The sequence below is a fragment of the Triturus cristatus genome, chromosome 10 (assembly GCF_964204655.1).
Source record: "Triturus cristatus chromosome 10, aTriCri1.1, whole genome shotgun sequence".
In the NCBI taxonomy this organism is placed as follows: Eukaryota; Metazoa; Chordata; class Amphibia; order Caudata; family Salamandridae; genus Triturus; species Triturus cristatus.
In genome coordinates, this window is record NC_140593.1 from 1010524342 (window position 1) to 1010549024 (window position 24683).

At 44.5% G+C, this 24683-nt stretch overlaps 1 protein-coding gene across 1 annotated transcript in view; it reads left to right on the plus strand.

The window, feature by feature from the left end:
* Positions 1-20650: 20650 nt before the first annotated feature.
* TMEM130 (transmembrane protein 130) overlaps positions 20651-24683 on the plus strand; it is a 401485-nt gene continuing 397452 nt past the window's right edge. Inside the window, exon 1 of the mRNA XM_085630206.1 lies at positions 20651-20754. Within this exon, the coding sequence (XP_085486332.1) occupies positions 20685-20754 (70 nt within the window). The 5' untranslated portion in view covers positions 20651-20684. The remainder of the gene's footprint in view (positions 20755-24683) is intronic.

Sequence of the window (24683 nt, forward strand, 5' to 3'; positions counted from 1 at the left end):
CCCAAGCTCCAGGGGGCCTCCTCAGCACTGCACTTGGATTGGGGAGCTCCTGATAGAGCCCGGAGGGGGCCCCTCCAAGTCCCTTGCAGGGGGGCCCCCTCAATTATCGTTACGCCACTGCCGCACATGTGTCTCCGGAGTGTTATCGCCCAAAAATCCATCTGATTGGGAAATAATCCAACCTGGAGCTTGTAAGAAAACTACGGTGGACTGTGACTAACCAGGAAATAATTGAAGAGAAGATGGAAGACTTTTTGGTTAAATTGAAACAGGAGACCAGTGAACAATTGACTGCTTTGTCGTGGGAAATGGCAGTGGTGGACCTCAGAGAAAACTTAGCCACAAAGATAATTAAAAGGCCAAACAACCCCACTCCAATCACACCCGATCTCTCTGAGCATAAGCAATTTACAATGAACATTAAGCACAAATTATCGCTACCAAAGGCAAATTGCTAGACTTGGGATTCATTGATTTCGGAAAAGCCTTTGATAGCATTGTTTGCCCCAAACTTTGGGAAAAATGTATAAAATGGGCCATCCCTCAGCCCCTACTGAACGTTCTCATAGCCCTATATCCTGACACCTGGGTAAAAAGAAGAGTTTCCTCGAGATGGTCAACCACCAATAAAATCACGACCAATAGAGGCATAAAGCAGGGATGCATATTGGCTCCTCCACTCTTCAATCTGTATCTAGCAGACCTGCCCGAGTGGCTGGCCCTCTCCTGAGCATTTCCACCTTAAATCAAATCTACTAAAATTCAAATGATGCAATACGCTGATGACACGATCCTTCTCGATCAAACCCAGGTGGGCCTTTAAAGACTCTTCGATTCTCTGGCTCTGTACTGCAAAACAAACGTGTTGGCTATGAACATCACCAAAACTAAGGTGATGATAGTCTTGTGCTAATGAATCAGAAAGCGCTCTTGGTACATTGAAGGGAAATCAATAGAGATAGTGACTGCAGATAAGTATCTGGGTGTCTGGATGGATCACAGAGGGAGACCGGCGCAGCATATCGCCGCAATGCAAGGTGTGGCCCGCAGCTTGGAGGGGGCTTTTGTAAGAACCAAGAAAGCCCTTCACTCTCTACATTTTTTGCCGCTAATCAGAGTGATAGGCGCCAAACTTTTACCGACAATAGTCTTTGGCGCCACAACCATTAAAGACAAAATGTTCACCAGGCTAGACAGAGCGCAGTCAGCGTGTTTTAGCAGAGTGTTCCACCTACCTAACTCGACCTGTCCCGCCCAAATTCGTATGGAGTTCTCCTTGTCATCTCAACACTGGGTTATGAAAGCAAGATTTATCGCCTATTGTTTTAAAAACAAAACAGCTCGCGGCTTTACACTAAAGAGTTGCATATGGTCTCTGTTAAACAATCCTAGTACTTCCTGGAGCCAATTTTTAACATTCTGCCGTGAGGCACTAGAGGCTCAAGATATATGGGCAAGCTCGCTGCCCATTGGGTCGATTGCAAAAGTCCTGACCAAACAAGCAAAGATCTTGTCACTTGAACATGATGCGCTAGCTGTGAAAAATCTCTCCCATGGCAGTTGGGCATCAAAACTCTACACCCCTAAAACACTGCCATACTACTTGCCATCATCTATGAAACCACGTGCGAAACATCATCTAATGAGATTATGTTTTGGCCTAATCCCGCTGATGGCGTACAAATATGGCCGGAGGTACAAGGAAGATGTGCCCACACAGTGCTGTTTTTGTAACAACGGGGAAGAAAATGTAATCCACGTCTTGTGCATCTGCAGAACCTTACTCCCTTTGCAAACTTTTTGGCTGCACCCAATTTGGTGAATCCTGAATGTCCGGACATGCCAAAAAGCTCTAGAGGAGTGTATAAAGCGCGACTCAGCTCATATGGCCGCCCACTTTGTAAAATACATGTTTGAGATCAATTTCGTGTTACCAGTAGACGACCACCAACAATCTTTACCTTGCCAGCTATGAACCCCTTTGCTACCATAAATTCCTCTTTTTAATAGAACTTGGAAAGTGTTTTTAACTTGTTTTTGAACGAATTGCAATGATTTTAATTAATTGTGCAAATAAAATATTCTATTCAATGCAGGTAAGATACATTTAAAATCTTATATTATGTGATAGTTATTCTCCTATACAGGTGCTACGCACTACTAATCGTACTTGGAGCTGTTTGAAACTTTGTGCTCACTCGGCCTGAGAATGTATGAGAAGTTGAAGAACTTAAGTTAGGTAATGCAGACTAGAGAGACTCTTTTCCTTCGTCCTGCCACTAGGATAGTGGCAGTTAGTTAGTTACTAAGTATTACTTAGTAATTTAGCAGCCCGCATTATGCGTACTCTCATATGACTTCAGTCCTTGACTCCTTAGTCCTGAGTAGAACCTGGCTTTTTTGTAGTTTGTATAGTGAGTGCATAGCAACCAATAAATTTAATGTATGCAGTATGCATGGTCATGGTCTCAAGAATTTATAGAGCAAACTGGGGCGGCCAAACGCTTGCGTACCAAGGGGGAAAACTATGGAACTCCCTGCCTCTTGCACTCCATTCAAAACCCACCCTGCAGCTTTTTAGAAGGCAGCTGAAGACCTGGCTTTTCCCACTTTAAATAACTGAGTCACCCATGTTTTTTCCTCAGCCTGATGCCCCTTGTCAGCTCTTGATCTGCTCAGCGCTAAGGCACACTAGGGAATTGGGCGCTATATAAACTATTTCATTCATTCATTAATGCGTCCATCCATGCATTTAAGAAGACTAAATGCAGACTTAGTGAATTGGCCCATCAAAAGGGGTTGAGATGATTGTGAATGAGATCGGAGATTTGGAACTTAGAAGCAAATATAATTTTTTTGCAATTTATTCCAAAGTCTTTTGAATAGGTGGGCTAAGAAGGTTAAGGATTCAGGAATATGAATGGAAGTGTGGAATGAAAAAGATAGAATGGTCCACGACCATGATAGTCTACTTCTAGTCAATCTGATTTAGGAAAGGTCAATGTTATTACAATTGCCATTTCCTTCATGTCAAAAAATATTTTGGGAGCGATCGTTTAATATTTATTTAACACCAATAATTTTGTGTCTCTTTAATTATGTCTTACATGATCATCAGCATCCAGGGACGAAACAAGGTTCAAGGTGAGTGTGGGAGCTAGAAGGGTCTCCAAGAGGCAGGAACACTCCTCAGAAAAGGGCTCTGCTGCTCCATTAAGTCCTCTGTCCTGTTGTTAATATTAATAATATATATTTCCCTAACTTTTACCGCTTCTTATTTTGAACTATTGTTTCCGTTTCCTAATTTTTTCCCAAATCCTCTTCGATTTATCTGTTTCTAAATGCTTGTTATTCCTGCATTACCTAATAACTTAGTTATTTATATATTTTTAGTGTCTGTTTTTTTTTTTGCCTTAAACTGCCTCTGACTCTGTATTAGTCAGTCTGTAGCTTGCTTTCTTCTGCTTTTTCAGTCATTAAATTTTGTGGACTGCCTAGTGGTGGTACTGTAAGACTCAGAGAACCCATTGGTCCTTGCTACTACTAGTACTAGTAGTCTGCCCCCTGAATGTATCCCCATGGTGGGGGGGACATGGGGGCCCTGCAGGGCGCCCTGTAGGGTCCCCCTTTTTTCCTGCACTTCCAGCCTTTTCATGGTAGGGCTCCGCCATAATAAGGCTGGCGGTCCAGGAACTCAAAAAATGCTGAGCTGGACTGCGCCAGTCCCTGCTCAGCATAATGCGTTGTCGCACTCCTGAACCACCGACACGGAATGACTGTTCCCTGGCACAGCCGGCTGTCCACCGCCGATACGACTTACAAAGTCGTAATCGGCAAAATGGTGGACCGTCATTCCTGTGCCACAGTGAGTCTGGTGGTTACAAGACTGCCAGACTCATAAGCAGACCCTCAGGGGCAGATTTACAAGAAACTGACGCATCTGTACAGGTGTGTCAGTTTCCCTGCACCTTCATATGAAACCTCTGCGCCACCACGGATACACTGTATTTACAATACGGCGCACCATGGTGCAAGGATTGACAAATGCATCACAAATTCTGACGCATCTGTTGCTTCAAAAGTCCCCCAATGCTGGAGTCGTGTTGCAAGCACGAAGCAACTCCACCAATGAATGGAGAGGCCTATTCCCAATACACTGCATCATCCCTTACACCTGCTCCAAGCAGGCAAAGGGTTTTGATGCAGCGGCGTCATAGAAGTGGCACAGTGAAATCTTGTAGCTTTCACTGCGTCACTTCTATAAGGCTTTCCTGCGTGGGAACACCCACCCTGCATACATTATACCTAAAGCGGATATAATGCGGCGCAGGGCTTTACAAGGTGATGCATCTCCCTAGTTGCGTCACATTGTAAATGGGCCGCAATGTGGCACATTATTTATGCCGCTGCTGCGTCACAAAAAATGATGCAACAGCAGTGCAAACATTTTGCAAGGGGCTTATAAATCTGCCCCTCACTTTTTTGAGCATTACGTTTGAGGTGACTAGATGCTAGCCAATCTTGAGTTTTCTGAAGAGTTGTGTTGAGGGAACTGATGTCTTTTGGGGCAGAGATTTTTAGGTATTGTTGGGTATCAACAACGTACATGTGATATGGTTGAAGAGAGTGGACGAAAGTGAGGAGCCCTGAGAGACCCCTGAAGTGACTGGCGTAGTCTGCGATAGTGAGTGACTAACCTTGACTCTTTGAGTCCTATTATGAAGATAGGAGGAGAACCAGTCAAGGACTGATCCTGTGAACCCCATCCGGTATTCGAAAAGGTCTAGTAGCTTGTCATGCTTAACCGTATCTAATAGTTCAAGGAGTATTAAAAGACAGTATTGGTTCTGATCCACCATTTTAAGGGCATAATCCACTATGTGTGTTAAAGCCAATTTGGTGCTGTGCCCTGGACAGAAACTGGATTGAAATTGATCTAATCATTGGAATTGATCAATGTGGTTACAGAGTTGGATATGAACACACTTTTCAACGTGTTTCACCAAGGTAGGAATAATGGAGATAGGTCGAAAGTTGATGAAGTCAGTTTGATCTGCTTTTGGGTTTTTTAGGATGGGGGAAACCTGACTGGGCTTTAGGCAGTGTGGGATAGTGTCTTGAAGGAGGGAGGCATTAACAATCTTGGTCCAAAGCAGGAGTAATGCGGGAATGATCTCCATGAGGAATTGGGAGGTAGAGTATCATTGAAGTGGTTTGAGGGTTTGAGCGTTGTTAAATGATTATGAATGGTGCTTTTCTCAAAGGCTTTGAAAGAGTTCCGTGAGGGATTGTTTTTAGGAGAAGTGCCCCGAGGGCCACAAAGGAACAGTAGTCCGAGAGGCAGAGAGGATGGATTGAGGCGGGAGAGGACGTTGTTCTGTGGTAGTCTGCAGATCATTTATCAAGCTCTCTGTCTTCTGGAGAAAGAAGGAGGTGAATTCCCCAATTTGGAAGCAGAATAAATCAAGCAGGGGATGAAATGTTTTTTGGGTCGGTTGTTGGCTTGATCCAGCTAGTTTCTGAAAAAAATATGCTTTTGTAGTATGTGTTCCTCGATGATCTCAAATGCTTGAGGTTTTCAAGGGACGGAGCTGATCTCCGCTGAAGTCCAGCTAGCCTCAAGTGGCATCTGTCTGTGTTGAGGCTACCATTATAACAAGATTTGGAATCTTTTGCAGCACTTAGCTGTAGTGGAGCGACCGTGTCAAGAACAGTCACCATGGAGTGAGTGTAATGATTTGTAAGATTATTGACATCTGACATTCCTCGAGGAGGAGGCAGGATGTTGTGGCTAAGAGAGGTCAGATCATTACTGTTGATGTTGGGCATGTTCCTTTTCCCGTGCCTGGGTTTAGTTAGTTGGGCTGTGTTGGTTTTCAGAGCTTTTCTTATGAAAAATGTGATGCAGTGGTGATCGGTCCAATCACAGGGAAGGATAGATTCCTATTGAGTTGGGCTTCGCGATGATAAGATCTAAGGTCAACCCTTTGTTGTAGGTGGGCCTATCACAAAATTGGGTCAAGTTAAGATCATCAAGGAAGGTTTTAAAACTGTTAAATGCAGGATCGTTCCAGTGGAGGTTGAAGTCTACAATGCTGAAGTCTACATGGGGGCGGGCTGTCTTTACTTGCAGCAGATAGCAGCGGGATAAGGGGTGATAATCTCGTTGGGTATAGGATGCTGAAGTATGGGGAAAGAGCATGGGGAGGCTGGACTGGGGGTGGAAGTAAGATCGCAGTTAGGAGGGGGAGAGCTCAGTAGATAGGTGAGAGGAAGGCCTAACAGTATGACATTAGATGTTGTTGGGAGATCAGCAATCTGGATAGATAGTGGCTGCCTCAGATATATAGTCGGGGCAAGGGTGTTGGTAACTTGACTATGTAAATCTGAGGTAATTGCTCTGTCTGTGGGATGAGGCTGCAATCTAGTGTGGTGGGCAATGGTTTCTGTCCCAAAGGGTGTGTTAGTGATGACTGCAGTATTAGGAGGAATGGAGGAGCAATTAGACATTGTTGCTGTGTTCTTGATGAGAGGGAAAAATTCCTCAAATAATTTAAGGTGGTGATCTGATGACTGGATGAGGATAATACAATTGTTGTGGATGGTAATGGTGACTGCTGGTCTGCATGATGAAAAAGTTGATACCGATAGTTTGAGACAATGGAGCATTTTTCTGTTTGTGGAGATCACTATTAGTGAGAGCAGGGCTTTCCTCCATTGTGCTTGTCTATTTGTATAAAAAATTAGATCGCTAATTATAGCTCCTTTATTTGTACAAAAGTAGGAGTTGGAGACCAGAGTTTCTAAATGAGATTAGAGGAGTTTGTGTTTTAAGGACTTGGATGCTTTTTTTGATTGAGTCATGGGGTATTTAATTTTATAAGCATACCGTCCAGCTGCTCCATAATGGGGCTGGTTGTTCTTTGTGGATCCATGGCAGAGGCAATCTGTGCATAGGGAGGCAGAGGAGTGTGGAGGAAGTGGGAAGTGGGCATGGTGGATGCAGGAGTTAGGGCTAGAAAGTGCAACTGAACGTTAGTTACAGACAACGGTAGGACATAATGATGATGGCAATGACCAAACTCTAAGGTTCATCACAGGAATAAGTGGAGATAGGTTGGATGAAGATGTAACCAGCATCAGTCTTTTGTCCCCCCAGACCTCATGGAGACTAGGAAGGGGGGATTTACAGAACTAAATGGGGAGAAGTCTAGAAGCTTCACCTGTTTCAATCAATGGCACCAGGTATAAATATTGGACCCTCAGTCGACTCTTCAGTTGACTCCTGGACCTGTGGAGGACCCCCAGAAGGACTCCCTTGTACTTCAGAACACTGAAATGCTGCCTGAGGCCAGCTTTATACTTCAGAGAACTGCCCTGCTGCTTGAATTCTGCCTTGTACCCTCAGAGGATTGTCCTTCTGCTTGAGACCTGCCTTACTACTTGATCCCTGGACTACAAGAGTGGCTCTAAGGGCTAGTTGACTGGTCTCCTGTTCTGAGCTACAGGGACGCAAAAAGCTGCAACAACCATAAACCCACACCTGGACGCTGCCTGCAGTGAACCCACCTCACCATGTTTTGTTCACTCAGTTCTGGATCCTTTGAAATGGTGCTAAAGGTGCCCAAACAGCAAAAAACAAAACTTGGGAAATTTGCCACTAAAAAGTGGTGTCAGAACTGACAGGAGATCATGACCTACCTGCTCACAGATATACCCAAAGTGCATCACCTGACTACACAGTAGCTCCCACTACATTCTTATCTGCAGCAATAAATCCTGTTTAGCAGCTTCTCTTATGAAGGGCATCTAGCTTCCTGGAACCCTTGTTGGGCTACAGTCTGAAGTTTCATTCACCAGGATATTTTCAACTTCCAAAAAAGTTACAATGTTGAAACGCAGAAATCTTCACCGCACCTTTATCCAGCACCTTGTCCTTGGATGCCGCTGACTGCCTTGCCCCTCTGAACTTTACCTTCTCAGACATTTTTCTTCAACATTTCTTTTTAGTCCAAAGGTAAGCTAAGGCCAGGCCCAATTCACCTAATGTATCCAAAATGCGCACCATTGTGGCCCACCATACCTTTTCAATTTGCCTTGGTCTCATTCAACTAGATGCCTGTGGTTGGCGCTTTGATCTTTTAGGTGCTTTTTCCACCAGAAAATTTTAAAGTTCATAACTCCGGTTCTACTGATTGAAATGTATTTGTTTTGGTATGAAAATATCTTTTTTTTGTGTGTTTTTATTATAAATATGTTTATTGACATTTTCTTAAATACATTACAAACAAACTGTTTGGCAGCAAAACGTAGCGGCATATTGAGTGCGACATCAGTGTTATACATGAACGAAAGCAGTGGACAAGCAAACAACTGTAACACATCTTTGGACATAATTTTGAGATCCTGCGGGTCTCACAACCCACACCCGCACCATGAAAGATCATTGTGAATCAGTGAGCAAGAGTCCATAGTATGAGAGCCATGGTTTCCATATTTTCCAAAACTTTTTGGAGCAACCCCTTGCTTTATCGCCCAACATGTACATATCCATGCTTTTTTTCCATTCAATCAGAGATGGGTTCGCCACTGCCCCCATGCCTTAGCCAAGTCACGTTTTGCTACCACTAATCCCAATTGCAGTAGAATTAACTTAGGTTTGGGGAGGTCAATTTCAGTGGAGATTCCCAACAAAACAAACTGAGAATTAAGCTGAATCACCTCTCCTAGGACATTTCCCAGCTCTTTAGGCAAGGTAGCCCAATACAATTGTATCTTCGGACAATACCACACTGTGTGAAAAAATGTACCTGTGGGTGCCCTACAGCGCAAACAGTCAGTTGTTTCCACCCTCCCTATATGGTGCAATCGCGCTCTGTCGTAATATGCTCTGTGTAGATACTTAAATTGGATCACTCGAAGCCTGGATTTAATGTCTACCTCCCGGGGGTGCATCAATGCCATTTCCCAATCTAAATCCTCCAACTCCCCCAGCTCTGATTCCCACTTCGCCCGTAGCTTCTGCAATGTGTTTGGTTTGTTATTTATTATCGTTGTATATGTCCAGGAAACAGCCTTCTCCACTAGTTCCCCTATCAGGAGTCGCCCCTCCAAAGGTGCATATTCAGGGATGTCAGTAGTGTCTATGTGTTGTGCTGTCCATGTATGGGCCAGTTGCAGGTATTTGTAGTGTTGAGTCATGTTCATGTCGTATGTAGCCTGAAGGTGTGGGAAAGTAACCACCTCCTTATGGTGCAGTATGTCCTTAAGTTGTGAGATGCCTAGTAAATCCCACTGTCGGAAACCACGCAATTTTGTAATTTCCTGAAGCCGGATCACCACCCAGAGTGGGGTTTCCCTTGTGACACGGCCATCCCATGTCATTTGTCGCTCCGTCTGTTTCCATGCTGTCACCACTATCTGCGTTGCTGTCAGGAGCTGCGCCGCTCCTCTCCCCCGTATAAGTAATATGTATATGGGCATTTGGTGAACTGTGTATGTTCTAGTGCGTAGGTGGGGTGATCTCTTTCTAAGTGCTGCCATTCATTCAAAACAACCAGGTGTGCTGCCCTGTAATACACCCGAAGATTGGGCAGGGAGATACCGCCATTGTATTGATTACGTTGTAGCGTCGCCAGTGCTATTCTCGGTGGTCTCCCATCCCAGAGAAAAGTCTGTAATAGATCATCGATTTTATTGAACACTTCCACCGGAATGCACTGATATGTGTTATGCAGTACATAGAGAAATTTTGGGAGCACTATAATTTTATATAGTGCTGCCAAACCTAGCAACGTCAGTGGCAAAGTCTTCCACCTCTTGACGTCGTTCAAAAATCCCTAAACACCCTGTAGAGATTGTGATCCAGCGCCATAGTTACGTTCGTTGTAACGTAGATCCCTAGATATTTTATGCCCTCCTGCGCTAGCTGGAGTTGACTTGGGCCTATAGTATAGCTGCCACTCTTGTCTACTGGATATAGGTAGGATTTCTCCCAATGAATCCTGTACCCCGCATGTGCACCATATGTCTCACAGCTGTCCATGATTGTAGGGAGTGTCGTTTCCGGGTTTGTGATGTACATTAATATGTCGTCTGCATATAGGGATATACGTTCATCGGTCTCATCATTCTCTTCATTCCAGAATCCCGAGATGTCCGGGTGGCATCGGATCACACAGGCAAGTGGTTCTAACACCAGGGCAAAAAGCAAGGGAGATAGCGGGCAGCCCTGTCGAGTACCTCTACCTATTGGGAATTCCCGTGACTCTACCCCATGGACTCTAACCCTGGCCACGGGTCTCTAATAAAGTACAGTGATCCAACGTCTGAATACCGGACCAAACCCAAACTCTTCCAGAACAGACATAAGAAAAGGCCAGTGGACAGTGTCAAATGCCTTTTCGGCATCAAGGGAGAGGACAAGGTGCAGATCTTCTCTTCTGTTAACCACTTCCAGCCAGTTATGTAGTCTCCTCAGGTTGAGCCTTGTCGAACTTTTGGGCATAAAACTGGACTGGTCTCTATGAATGAGGGCAGTAATTACTACGGTGAGCCTGTTTGCTAATATTCTGCCTAGTATCTTGGTCTCTATGTTTATGAGGGAGATAGGGCAATACGATCTACATGCCTGTGGCCGTCTGTCCTTTTTCAGGATGACTGCGATTGTGGCAGTCCACAAGTCTCTGGGAGGCTTCCCATCTCATGCACCTCCAAATATAGTTGGAGAAGGTGTGGGCCAAACAGCGTTGCATGTTGCTTAAAAAATTCAGAAGGCATCCCATTAGGTCCCGGGGCCTCCCCGTTTTCAGTTGGCCAATAGCTGTCATAATTTCTTCTTTTGTAATCTTATCGTCTAGTTTCTCGGACTCACTGAATTCTAATTTACGGAGTCGTGTCTCCCGAAGATATGCATGTATTTGTGACAACTTAGCTAGTTCACGTCGCTTGTAAAAGGCCTCGTAATAGTCTGTGAAGGCGTTGGCTATCTTAACCGGGGTCAGATGAATTTGACCATCCTCCGTCTGTATCAGTTTACTGTCAAGCTCCTTCTTGCTAAGCCATGCCAGTAACCTACCAGTCGTATCACCTACGTCATATAGACATCGGTGCATAGCTTGTATTGCGTGTTGTGCGTCTTTTTTAGCCAGTGAAAAATATTCTTGACGAAGGAGTTGCAGACTGCGTAGCATGGAGGGATCACTGCCTTTGCTCACCTGTGATTCGAGCAGTAGTAATTGAATTTCTAGTCCCGTGATCGCCTCGTCCTCTTTCCGTTTTTTGTGATCAATAATGTTTTGTGCCCTATCCCTTAATACAGGCTTGTATGCCTCCCATAGTGTAATGGCAGAATCTACCAACCCCACATTCTCGTTAAAATACAACTGCATGTCTACCCTGGGCTCTTGAGCAACCTGTGGGTCTTTAAGTACCCATGGGTTCAATTTCCATTCCCCGTTCTGTTGTTGTATACGTGTACCCAGTGTGAGCCACAAGGGTGAATGATCTGAGAGGCCCCTTGCCAAATAGTCTATCTTGTGCAACTCCCCGAGTTCCCCCATTGGTGCAAATATGTAATCTATCGTTGAAAAGGCTTTGTGTGCCCCTGAGTAAAAGGAATAGGCTCTGGCCTGAGGATGCTGCTTGCGCCATATGTCTGTGAGCGTTAGTGTGTCTGTGAACCGTTTAAGCGGTGTTTCTTTGGGGGTTCCCCATTGGGACAGTCGTACGATCACTCATGGGGTCCATTACGTCATAAAATTCGCCCCAGATAATGTGTGTATCAGACCCCGCCTCACAAAAAAATGCTGCAAGCTTATCCATTGTTTTCCGTTGGAGCTTGGGTGGTGCGTATACACTAACAAAAGTGATGTGTCTCCTATTCCATACTCTTTTGATCGCTACATGTGTACCGTTTGGGTCTGTCCAGGTGCGTTCTATTCTAAAGGGTGTTTTTTTTCTGATGAGTATTGCCACACCCCTTACCCCCATCGAAAATCCAGTGTGAGCCATTGTTTTATATGCCCCTCGGCCCAGGAACCCACATTGAGTGCCTTTTAAGTGTGTCTCTTGTAAAAGAATGATATCAGGTTTCAATCTTTTAAAATATGCCGCCACTAAACCTCTCTTAACCTTACTCTTCATCCCGTTCACATTCCATGAAAAGATTGAATACATTCCTGTGTTAGATGTAGCCATCGCGGTAGTGTAGCATATCTAACTCGTCAGGGGATCCCTGTCCTCCTCCCCACAATGTCTTGATGTATGCTGTCGCACCGTTCTGCCACCCAGTTTCAGTGTCAATATGTGTATATTTGTCCAGAACAAAAGAACATACCCCCCTCACCCCAAACACAGAACCCAAAATCGCTAGCAACACCCACCATTCCCCCACCCCACACTCTGCAGGCACTCCCACCACCCCAAAACTTCTCAACGGGACAACACCGGCGCGGGTAAACCACCCAAAGGTCTGTAGCCCACACCCCACCCACTCAACTATACAATACTATTAAAAAAAGAAAAGAAAAAAAAGGAAATCACACAACCCACTGTATACTTCCCTTCCTTGCTGTTGATGAATCAAATGTTCTCAATATCGCAAGGACAATACAGCGTCTCTGTGAGGGTGTCTGGCCCCTCTGTTTCAGTCCTCCTCGCCCTTGTGTGGGGGCGGCAGCGAGCAAGGATCCCCACTCGGGGGACCCAGGCCCGAGGCCTCCAGGTGTTGAATAGTCTCCATAAGAGGGTGTGCCGCATCCGAGGCCTGGGAGTTGAGGTTTTTCGACTGATCAGAGTCCCCCTGGTCGTTAGATTTCCGAGAAGTCCTTGACGCACACTCCAGGGCCGTGTCATCGTCCGAGTCCAACACGTTGGCTCTCGAGGTTCTGGGTCTCAGGGATCATCCTGGTGTGCTCCCAACTGAGGTCAGGCGCTGGATCCTTCGCCTTCGTCTCTGTGCCTGGGGCTTTTCCCAGTTAGGGCTCAGTTGTTTAGTGGCAGCAGTGGTGCAGGAGAAGGCAGCACACGTCGCAATTGAGGCCTTTCCTCAATCCAGGACCATGTCTCCTCCGGTGCCTGGAAAAAATGCGTGGTGTCCCGGGTCTGTACGCTCTGCATTTTCCGGAATGCCCACAAAGCGCAGGTTGTTTCTGCGTGCCCTGCTTTTGGCATCGTCGACTCTCCAGATTACCTCCTTTACTGCGGCCTGAAGATCCTTTACATCTTTGCTCTCAGTCCTTGAGGTGTCCTCAAGCTCTGAGACACGCTGTTCGACCTCCGTCACTCGTTCCGAGACCTTACGAAGGTTTTGTCGTAGAAAGTAGATCTCCATTTGCACTTCTGCTAACTTGCCCTCCAGGCTCACTCGTAAGGCACCGATCGCGTGTAGAATCTCCTCTGTGTCTGGGTGGGGGGTTGGGCCCCCCGCTGCCCCAGCGGGTGCAGGGAGAACCTTAGTGTACCGGTCCATCTTCCCCTGTCTGGCCGCCTCGGGTTCCTCATCTTTTGCCATCAGGATTGAGTAGAGGGCCAAGGCTGACACCCTACGCGAGGGTCTCTCTGTAGTGGAATGGGCAGGGTGGAAACCCTTTCCCACAGCACACAGATATCCGGACCTCAGATGCGCAGCAGGCATCAGCCAGGTCACCCCAACGCCCAGTAAAGCAGGCAGATCAGGGAGGGAGGGAGAAAAGCAGGTCTCTTCAGGTGTCTAAAGCCTCTGCGTCTGACCATCTCTGTCTCCCAGTCCTGAACTGTATATCCCGGGGGCCAAAGGGGGCAAGCTTCACTCCCATATAGAACCAACGTGCTGAAAAATGGCAAACCTGTGGTCCCCTCACCGTCCAACCAGGGAGCCCAGCAGGTTAGCCGCCAAAGTCTAGGGGCTAATTCAAGGGGCTGCAAGAAATCCCAAGACCTTACAGTACCTCTACTGCAGGGGACCCCAGGTAGCACACGTTCCACAGCAGGCGTTCTCCTCCTCCAGATTTCACAGCCTGTGCGAGTCATAGTGGGGGCCTGATTACGCCTTTGTCTGCCGGTGTAAATCACCGCCAGTTCTGGCCTCCAGTCACTCCATCTGCCCCAGGTGAAAGTCGTGGAGTGGGGTGGGGAGAAAAGCCTCAGGCCCCCGTGTGGAGTGGGAACAGGGCAGTACAGTGCGCTCCCATCACCTATTACCCCCAGGCGGTGCGCACTGAGCCAAGCACGCCACTCACTGCAGCTTTGTGTGTGGCGCGCAGCCCCCAGGCAGTGTCTCTTTGGCTCCGTTCGTAAGCCGTGTCCACAGTGACTTTTAGGGCCAACCACACCATTCGCCACGTGTTCGCTCCGCCTTTGGGCCCCCGCCCAAGTCGGCGCCGAAGATCCTCTTCCATTGTTGCGGGCATCCCAGCGCGCGATCCAAAGCCAACAGCCGCAGTGTCCCCGCTGCAAGGGCAAGTCGGTGTCAGTACCTGCTCTTGGATTCACGGTCTTATTTGCAGCCAGAGCCCTCCACTCATTTGCCTGGCGAAGGCTCCGTCTCTCCACCTCCGAGCCCTCGTCAAATTGCTCCGGCCGCCATCTTGGGAGCAGCACGCCTGTTCGTAGGAGGTCCGCAATCCACTAACCGGGAGTACCCCTACAGACACAGCCTCTTCCGAAGCAGGTAGGAATGGTTGAATGGCTTTGAGGAGCAGGATTAAGTCAGGATTCAAATCGGGGCCAGCGGAGCTCGCTGTTGGCCGCACCCCCCATGTTTTTAATTTCTCTCCTTTTTTGTAAATTGCTATGGGGTTTGTTCTTGTGTTGTGTTTTAACTTTATTGCTGTTTATGTGCTGCATAGATTCTTACCACATTGCCTCTAACTTAAGCCGAACTACTTTTGTGCCAAGCTACTAGAGGGTTAAACCTAAGTTCATTTTGGGACTGTTGACGCAAACTTTATTTGCTGACAAAATACTTTTGCTAATAATGTACAAAGCTTACGTTTAAATAAAACATATGCTAAATGGAAAACATTTGCCGTGGGTAGTCACACCTAACTGTTATAGCAAATTATTAAAATTGCTGATTTAGGTTGGCCTATCTGTCGATGACATGCTCACTGAAAAATAATGCATTAAAATTGAAAGGCCCTTTTTTCAAATTGAATAGTTGTTTGAGCACAATTTTTTTTTCTATTTCAAATGCTGTATTTTTCCAGAAGCCTTCTGTTAGCTAGTGAATAGGGGTTTGTTAGGTATTAGACAACTGATAGTGAGCTCTCACTGGGAAAGAGGAGGTGACCGGAAGGATGATTCATGAAAATAACTGTCTGGGCCCCAAAACATCAACTATGTAACTTTTCAAGGTTCAATGTCTGAAAGCCTATTGTGCGCTAATGAGAAAATGGGGAGTTTGCTTATTCCCAGGAGTTTGAGGATATTCTATTAGAGGATGAAGAAGACGTAAGAAAATAATGTTGTAATCTAGAATTTGTGTGTTTATGTTAGTGCTTGTTCCTAGAGTAGGGTAGGATTCCTTCCCTGACTCTCTGACTGAAGACTCACCTTTTAGTTACTGATTCCTTCTCTTCATAAAAATTGAATGCTGATAACTTTGAGCTGAAAATACTTTCAACCTTGTGCATAGCTTTCTCTCTCATCAGAGCTCTTTATTGGGTATCTGAACTAACACCTCTTCTCTCATTAATCCAAATTATTTAGAATACATATTTTTTCTCAATGGAGCAGGCTTGCTGTATTATTACGGTATTAAGTGTGATTTTATCAAACATTTTGTTCTATTTTATAATCAAATATTGATTGATGGATTATATTACATTTTTATTCTGAAATCTATGGTTTAAAATCAAATGAATAAATAGATGTAAGACTAAGGGCCAGATGCATGAAGAAACCATTTTGTGATTTCCTAATTGCAAATCATTGCGATTCGCAACTAGGAAATCGCAAAACGGCATGCATGAAAGTGTGTAGAACACTTTCTGCGATTCTTAAGGGGTTGCAAATGACCTATCTGATGAATATTAATGAGGTAGGTCGCAATTTGTGACCCCCTAGGAATCGCAAAAATCATAGGGATGTTGGCCTGCTGGGGTTAGCTGACCACCATGTCTGTGATTGCTTTTAGATAAAGGATTTTTTGTTTTAAATGCAGCCTGTTTTCCTTAATGGAAAATGGAATGCATTTCAAAAATAAAAATTATAAGTTTTCTTTTCATTTTTTAAGAGTAGGCAGTGGTCCGTCGGACCACTGCCTGCTCTTAAAAAATACTTTTGCAAACAGTCACAAAGAGGATGGGGTCCCTTCCCATTTACAAATGGGTTACCACCTACTTAAAGTAGGTGGTACAATGCAAATGTTTTGCGACCGCATTCGTGGTCACAAAACTTTCATGCATACCCTTAGGATTCGCTATTTGGAAGAGCCGCCCTACACATGCCCATTCAAATAGAGAATCACAAACCCATTATGTGATTCGGTAACAGATTATCGAATCGCAAAATTCTGTTTGCTGCATCTGAAAAGCATTTTTTGCGTGCGCAAATGGGCTGATTCTGGAAATCGACCCGTTTGCGAACACAAAAATGCATGATACATGTGCCCCTAAAATAATTGAAAATTAAATCCCATAACTCACACTAACTCTCTTTATGGACTGAACTAAAAGTATTTAATGATTTATTGTTATGCAAATTATTGCTCCACACCTCCCTTTGTCGACAAACAAGGGTCCATATGACCGGTGGCAGGGGTTATTTAATGATTATACCAAAAGATTAAGATATAGAAAATCCAGCTCAATCATGCCTTTTGTGGTTCAACCTGACAGGGATTGTGGTTGTTGTACGAGAAGGGTTCACAACACCATCAACCAAAAATCCAATTTCCTACATCCGTAGTAGGTCTCCCAGGTCGGTCTTACACAATCCTTGCACTCCTGGAAATCTCGAAAGTTACTGGAATTTCCATCTTCCAAAACTTCAGTTTGACTCAATCCAGCCTGACTAAATTCTTTCCAGTGAACAGACCCAGTTCACACTTTATAGAACATACTTGCTTTCATCCCATATTTTCCTAAAACTGTTACCACTCCAATGTTTGCCTCACAATTTCAGTTTCTCTCTTTACCACATCAGCTCCTTTCAACTCTGCCTACAGATTCTGCCAATGTTCCATTGTGAATAACACTAATAATATTTGATCTTGCTACCTGCTCTCCTCTTCCTCATGCCCGGGACAGTTACCACTCTGGCCAGATAAACTAACCAAGAACAGCATGAACCTGTATTGTGGAAGATACTGTGGCACCCATTCTGCAGGACCTGTCTCCAGCCATCAAAACTGTCTCTGACCTCATCCTTATTCAAAGACTGCCCAAAGCCGGTATCCAAGGACCTGAATTTGCAGTATGTTCTCCTTCCTGACAGGCTGCGCCCAGTCGGTCAGCCTGGCTCCCTTCTCCTCGGACACCGTAAAACTCATCTATGGAGTTCCACAAGGATCTTCACTCAGCCTCACCCTGTTAAGCAACTAAATGACCGTACTTGCCAGCATTATTCGCACCCATGGAAAACACATCAAATTTGACGCTGACAATATCCAGCTCATACTGTGCCTCTCTGACAAGATGCTAAGCACCCACTCCAACTTCTTCACTTGCATTACTGAAGTTGCCAGACAGATGAAAATCATCTGCCTCAAGCACAAAACAGACAAGATGGAAGTAGTAATCTTTGGCAAATACACTCACTCTGGCACTCCACCTGGTGGCCTGCTGAACTCAGACCCACACCCCTCCCTGTAACCTGTGTAAAGAACCTCAGAATAGTAAGTGACAAGTAACTTACCATGACCGGCCAAGTGAACACAGGCTCCATCTCCTGCTTCCACTCACTCAAGATGCTCAAGAAGATCCTTAAATGGCTCCTCACCAACACTTGCAAACTATTACCCAAGCCCTCATCACTAGCAATACGGCAGCACACTCTATCCTGGAACCAATGCTCAACTGACAGGAAGACTACAGACTATGCAAAAACCTAGCTGTCAGGCTCACCCTCAACCTCTCACCCCACACCTCAAACAGCTTCACTGGTTCCCAAACTACTAACAAGAGCTTTTTAAACTGGTTACACACAGATACAAAGCCTTACACAACATTGACCCCACCCATCTCGCCAACCTCATAAACATCTACTAATGTACCAGACATAACCACTCAGCCGTACTGTGACTTGCACACCCCTTACCTACACAGAACCAGATTCATTGGTCGTGCATTCTCCTATCTTGCTCCCAGAGCATGGAACAAAACTTCCCCTGCACAGCAGAGCTTCCTTCCCAGTTCTTGATTTTTGCAAGAAACTGAATACCTAACACGTCACCTAGCCCGGTCCCTAGCTTGGCCTGTCCAACTCCTAATTAAGCTCCAGGATACACTACCAGTTGAGTTGTGTGCTATACAAATAAACATAAAATAATGAACTATATCATAACATAGCTTAGCATCGCAAAACATAATATCATGTAACATAACAAAATAGATCCTCTATTCATGAATATTGTTTACATTACCTGTTTAAGCCAATCTGTTTTCTTCTCCAGTTTCCATTTTTTGGCCTGACATTAGAAATTTCCTTTTAATTTTAATAAAATTATATATTTAATTTACTTTCTTATGTATGTTTCCAGTCAGCTCTTTTCATCTATTGTTCTCTTTTATCATTCATTTTTGTTCTGCCCACCACACAACAGGGTCAGTCCATTTAAACAACTGGCATACTTAATTGCGAGTTATAGCTTTCTGCTCTTGCATGATGTCCACTTATACTCAGAAAGTAATCTCCATTGGTTCCATAGATCCCTGGCCAAACGTGTGCTTTTTGATGGCAAACACAAGTTGCCCTTTTTCTATTTCTTGTTTTGGTGTTGGTCCAACATCTCCACCAACATTGCTATTGAGCCACTCACACTGCTACCTTGACTTCATATGCATTGTCTGTATAATTCATTTTTTTACAATCTAAAGGAGCCCCCCCCCATGCATGTGCTTGCATCCGCATGGTTTTTAAAAACATATCAAAATATGGTAACACATACGCACCCAAGAGCATATAGGTGTCCATCTTTGCTTTTTAAAAAAAAAATTGTCACAATTATCAAAGATGACTTTGAATGTGTGAATGCACATGTGCATTTGTAGGCAGGCATCTTTAAATATTTTTGACAAAAGAAAAAAATATTTAAGATGGACGCATGTGTGTTCACATGAACTTGTAAAGGCAGCCAGCTTTTAATAATTTTTGTAAAACTTTATTGCAAAACCATTTAAAAATGGCTTCCTGTGCATGCGTTTGCATGCATGTGCACACATGAGTAACTTTTTTTGAATGGTTTTTGTATTTAACTTTTATGGAAAAAAAATTGCAAACAAATCAACCACAGGCAAGGCAAAAAGATTAGCAGTCAATGTAAGAGGTATTGTCTTTGTCAATGCTTTCTTAGTACACTGAGGCCTATATTTTCAAAAAAGGAATGGAATGCAGCCCAGCAGCCAAAAATGCTGTGCTGCATTGCATGACAGGGAGGGAGCAGGAGAGGGACATATCTACAGAGAGATGGCTCTCCCCTCCCCTCTGCCTATCGCAGGCGCAGATTTCAGCTGTCAAGCTCCAAACACACACCTTTGCGCCATAGTGTAATGGTGTGTGCATGAGTCTAGGCTAGGTTTTGTACTGGAGGGGTACCCTTCCAGTACATAATACTATGCTGAGACACACTTTAAAACTTTTCCTGCTTTGTATCTGTGCTGAACAGTGCAGCACGCCTGCAAAGTCGGAAAAAAAAGATAAATAATATCATTTCTTCTTTTAACGCCTCCTTTCAAACTGCGTTAACTTTTTGGCGCTAAACCCTGTCTACTATTTTTTTTTGTTAGGGTTTTGCATCAAAACACATGAGTGGTAGTATGGGCACGCCCATGTACCACCCATGTAACCTCCCCTTAGCTCTAAGTAACGGAAAGCTGTGCTGGTTTTGCGTTACTTTCAGGGTATTTCCCAGCGCTCCACAAGTTTTGCACTGGAAAGAAAATTAGGAAAAAAACATTTTGTGCTGGTTAGCGTCACTTTTGTGACACTAACCCAAGCGCAAAATGTTTGAAAATCCACCCCAATGTCACCTTTACTTTGGCTTGTAACACGACTATGCAGTTTGCAGGTTTTTATTTTTTTATTTTTACATAGCGAGAACCCGACCCAAAAGTATCGGAGCGCTTTGCGTGAGTAACAGTTACATTACACAAAGACACATTCTATAAAGTTTCTGGTAGTCCAACATATCAATGTTCCTAATACACTGCCATGTAAATTGTTTCTGTAGTAGTGTGTAGGTGTTTGGTTTTCATTTTGTTTAACCATACAATGTATCACTATGTTATGGAAGATAGTATTGCCATCTTTCTCTTTATGTAGCCCTAAGAGTCCTTAAAAATACAATGTAAAAAAAAGCAAACAAAAAAAGCTTGCTCATCATGACAGGAAGCCACATGCTTGGTGTGCTGCAGGGACAGAAAAGAGGCGCCAGATGGCAGTAGAGCCTACCTTTCAAAGGGAAAAACCCACTGCTTCCCTTGCATTGTTATATCGTGGAGCCAGGCAATGGATGCAGGTGTTCGGCTTTTTATACAGATAACATGGCACATGAATTTCGATCAACGATGCTCTGTTTTGCTGTGATAGTCTTTGTCCACTTCAGTTATGCGGGTGAGTAATCTGAGCTCTAAGGCCCCGATTGGAGGGGAGGGCCACGTAATTCCAGGCTTTCCGCTGCCAAAGCATTTCTGTTTTTCTTGATGCCTAAAGGAGGGAGTGACGTCATATGCGTGTTGGTTAAGCTCACAAGGCGATGATACCCCGGGCTTTGTATTATTGTCAAAGCAGGTGTTCACGTAAGATATACCGAAAGACATCGACGACGTGCGCCTGAAACACGTATTTAGACGCGCACGCACGGTGGTGGGTACGTTGCCGTTGTGTTTTTGAGATGCGATTGTATTTATATAGCGCTTACTACCCCTGGCGAGGCGGCGTTGTTCTGTATTTTAGCAGGTTATTGCAAAATATGTTGACAATAAATTAAGGGACGCACTTTCAGTTGAGGAACTATAATGAACTGTCAAATGTTTCAGGTATCTTTCAGCGATATACATGTACCTATTGGTTGTAAAACATTAATAGTGTGTGTGTCACTTAAAGTCAAGACTGGCCAGATCTGGAGCACGCACTTTTGTGCAATGACATTTTACCTGGAGAAAAACCTCAAAAGAACGTTTGCAAATGTTTTCTACGTGAGTTATATGGTTCGTTGATTTACTAATAGTCTGTGCTGGCGCTCGTGAGAAATACAGCGTTGATAAACTTTTGCATCCAAAAGCAATTTTGCACTGAAAGTTAGTGATTGCGCCGTGCCAAGGCTGCTTTGCGCCAACTATTGTCAATTTGGGCAAAGGGGTGTGTCAGTAGCGGAATCCAGCAACATCATGGGTTCTTTGTTGCAAAGCTGGATGTATTAATGGGCTTATTTACAAGCCCCTTGTGCCACCAGTGCATGACTTTTTGTGACGCACCGGCGGAACATTTTGCTGCCCCATATTTACAAGGACAGGAAAAGCCACCCTGCATGACTTTTTATGTCCTTGTAATTATGAGCCCTTTACACGCAGCCCTTTGTGTGAAAGGGACGTTCCATGGGTGTTGCTGTAGGTGTTCCCACGCAACACTCATGGAACCTGACACATTTCCAGATTTACGAGAAATCGTAAACTTGAATGCGACACCTCCCCAGGGGAGATGTAGGGAGGTTCCTCGAGGAGAAATGTATTAATTTCTCCTCATATTTTCCTCTTTCTATGCATGCTGCATTCTGCAGCACACACAGAATGAGGAAATCACCTCTGGTGATTGTTTCTGTGCAGGAAGATGTCCCTTCCTGCACAGAAACAATCATTTTTAAAAATATGAAGTTTTGCAAGTTGTGCAGCACACTTAGAAGTTGAAAAATGCCATTTCAGATTGTTTATGTGCAGGAAAGGACACCTTCCTGCGCATAAACAATCATCCCCGTAACGCAGGCATCCTAGCCCCATGGTGCAAGGGTGCCTGCGTCGGCGCATTGCAGCTAATTGTGCGCCAGCTCCGGGGAGAGCAAAGGGATCCATCATATCCTTGTAGATATGATGCATCCCTGTGCTGTGAAAGTGCCATCGCGTGGCGCCACCAAAGGGCTTGTGGTGCCACGCTGCTGCAGTTTCTTGTAAATGAGTTCCACAGTTGGTGTGATCTGGTTTTGCTCCAAATCCTAATACCTAGTGGTCCTTATTTATGAGATTTTGCTGTAGGGCAGCGCAGCAGGCCTTCCTGCTGCTTCCCTACGGCAAAAGAAAAGGGCAGGAATGCGTCGTATCTATCAAATACGGCGCATTTCTGTACTTTTCCCCTGCGCCAGCGCACAATGGACTGCTGTGCGCCAATGCAGTAAATAAACAACAAGAGATCTCAACCGGTCTCATTCAGAGGCAATTATACATGCATGTCTATAACATTGCAAGCAAAGAAGGAAGACTCTCAAACAGTAAAAGTTTTTTAGCAAAAAGCAATCATGTATTAAATACGATTTATACAAAAGGAAGAGGATTAAAGGTTTGAACCAATCTTCAAAGGAAGAAAGTTACAGTTATATCAGCACTGCAAGCAGGATCAATTAGCATAAAACAATCTGAAAATTGTACTTGGTGCTGGAAAGTGTACGTGACACATAAAGATAGCGACACAAGTGACAAAGTGGAGTCAGCAAGGGGACGGCGCAAGGTGCAGTGAAGGTGAGTATATACAATATAATACAGTCAGCGGTTCTAAACTCAATTTTAACAATGAAATTGAATATTAGCCATTTTTCATAGAACCATATAACAAGATGGTGCCATCAATTAAGCTGACAAGTCGACTGCGTTTCGATCCCCACGATTTGGGATCATCATCAGGACCGGATTGTGAAATTCAGACAGTGCTGAGAGATTTGAACAGTGTAAATGAGCGCGTGCAAGCATACATCCAGGAATGATTCCAAGCGGGGTGGAATTCTGAATTGAAGCGTATTCCAGGTGCGAGTAAAGCGCAGAGCTTCAGAACGTCTGAATCGAAGCGTATTCCGGGTACGAGTGAAACGCAGAGCTTAGGAACTTCGAGTTTCATCAATTGTTACTCTTGAACTGGTGGGGGAGCGAGATCGGCTCCCTGTAGTCACACTTTCGTCAAGGTGAGCGCGTCTCGGACTATTCGTCCCTCCCGGCCAACGCAGGCACCTTTAAACCATGGTGCGAGGGTGCCTGTGTTGCGGGGATGATTATTTTTGTGCAGGAAGGGAAACAATCATAAGAGGCTTTTTCTCTTTCTATGTGCGTTGCAGAATGCAGCACACATAGGCAAAGGAAAAATTAGGAGAAATAAAGATACTTCTGCTCATTGTGCCTTCCTTACACCTTCCATGGGAGGCTTAAGTTTTTGGTGCTGCCTCAGATTTACAAATTCTCATAAATCTGTGGCAGGGACAAAAAGCCATGCATGTTGCTGGGGATGCCTCCAGCAACACCCACTGCACGCCCCTTTAATGCAGAAACTGAGTTAAAGTGGACCATATTTATGAGGGAGAATTAAGCCAAAAAAGTGGCTTAGTGCTGCCTCGTAAACATGGAGCAGGCTCCTGCTCAATGGAACGTCACAATAAGGGACGTTCCAGCGGGCAAGGGGCCTCATAAATGACGCTCATTGAATTCAGGCTCAAGTGAGGGGTCAAGCGGCATATTGCCTGCTTTACCTATGTGTGACGTGGGTGTTACACTAAAGCACATATCGTACACATCTGACGCCTCTGCAGTTGTCTTCACATTGGAATTTTTCAAGGAAACTAGTTCACCTATTGTACCTTTTGTTTAAACATTCAAGCTATTGCATATTCTTTTGCACAGAGACACATTTATTTTGATTGGTACAGGCCCAGGTTTTTCCTATCTGAAGATGAGTACTTCAGGCATAAAGAATCAAGAGTCTGCTTTACTGCTAATTGATTTAAGAAATCATTGTTAATTGTTTGCACAATGTATTGAATAGAAACACGCAGAAATCCTTTACCCCGCTGGCCAGTACAGGCAAGGTGGGTTCACTGTTGAATCTCTGCACTTGTGGCATTTCCTAACTCTTTTTGATTACCACCAAGTATAGTACATGCAATGGAGAAGATTGTGATGTAATATTCTATATCTCCAGTACATAGAGGACTAAACCATCTGTGAGGATGATAACGCCGGATTCTTATCTTATCTTACCATCTCTTACCACTCTTAAGAATCCTCGGCTGAATGGACCTTTTTGTGGAGTGTAAAGGGCAGAGAACCAACTCATTCAGATAAAATCCATAACCAATAAATTTCATCACCGAAGAATCACTAACTCCAAATTAAGATTTAGGGGATTTATTACAAAGCCAAAAATAACTGGACATACAAGCACCTCATGACTAGGTTAAGAAAGTACATGGCACTAATACAAAGTTTAATCTATCCAACAACCTAATTCGATGAAGCATGAAAAGAATAATTAATTCTAACAACCTAATACGATGAAGCATAAAAAGAATA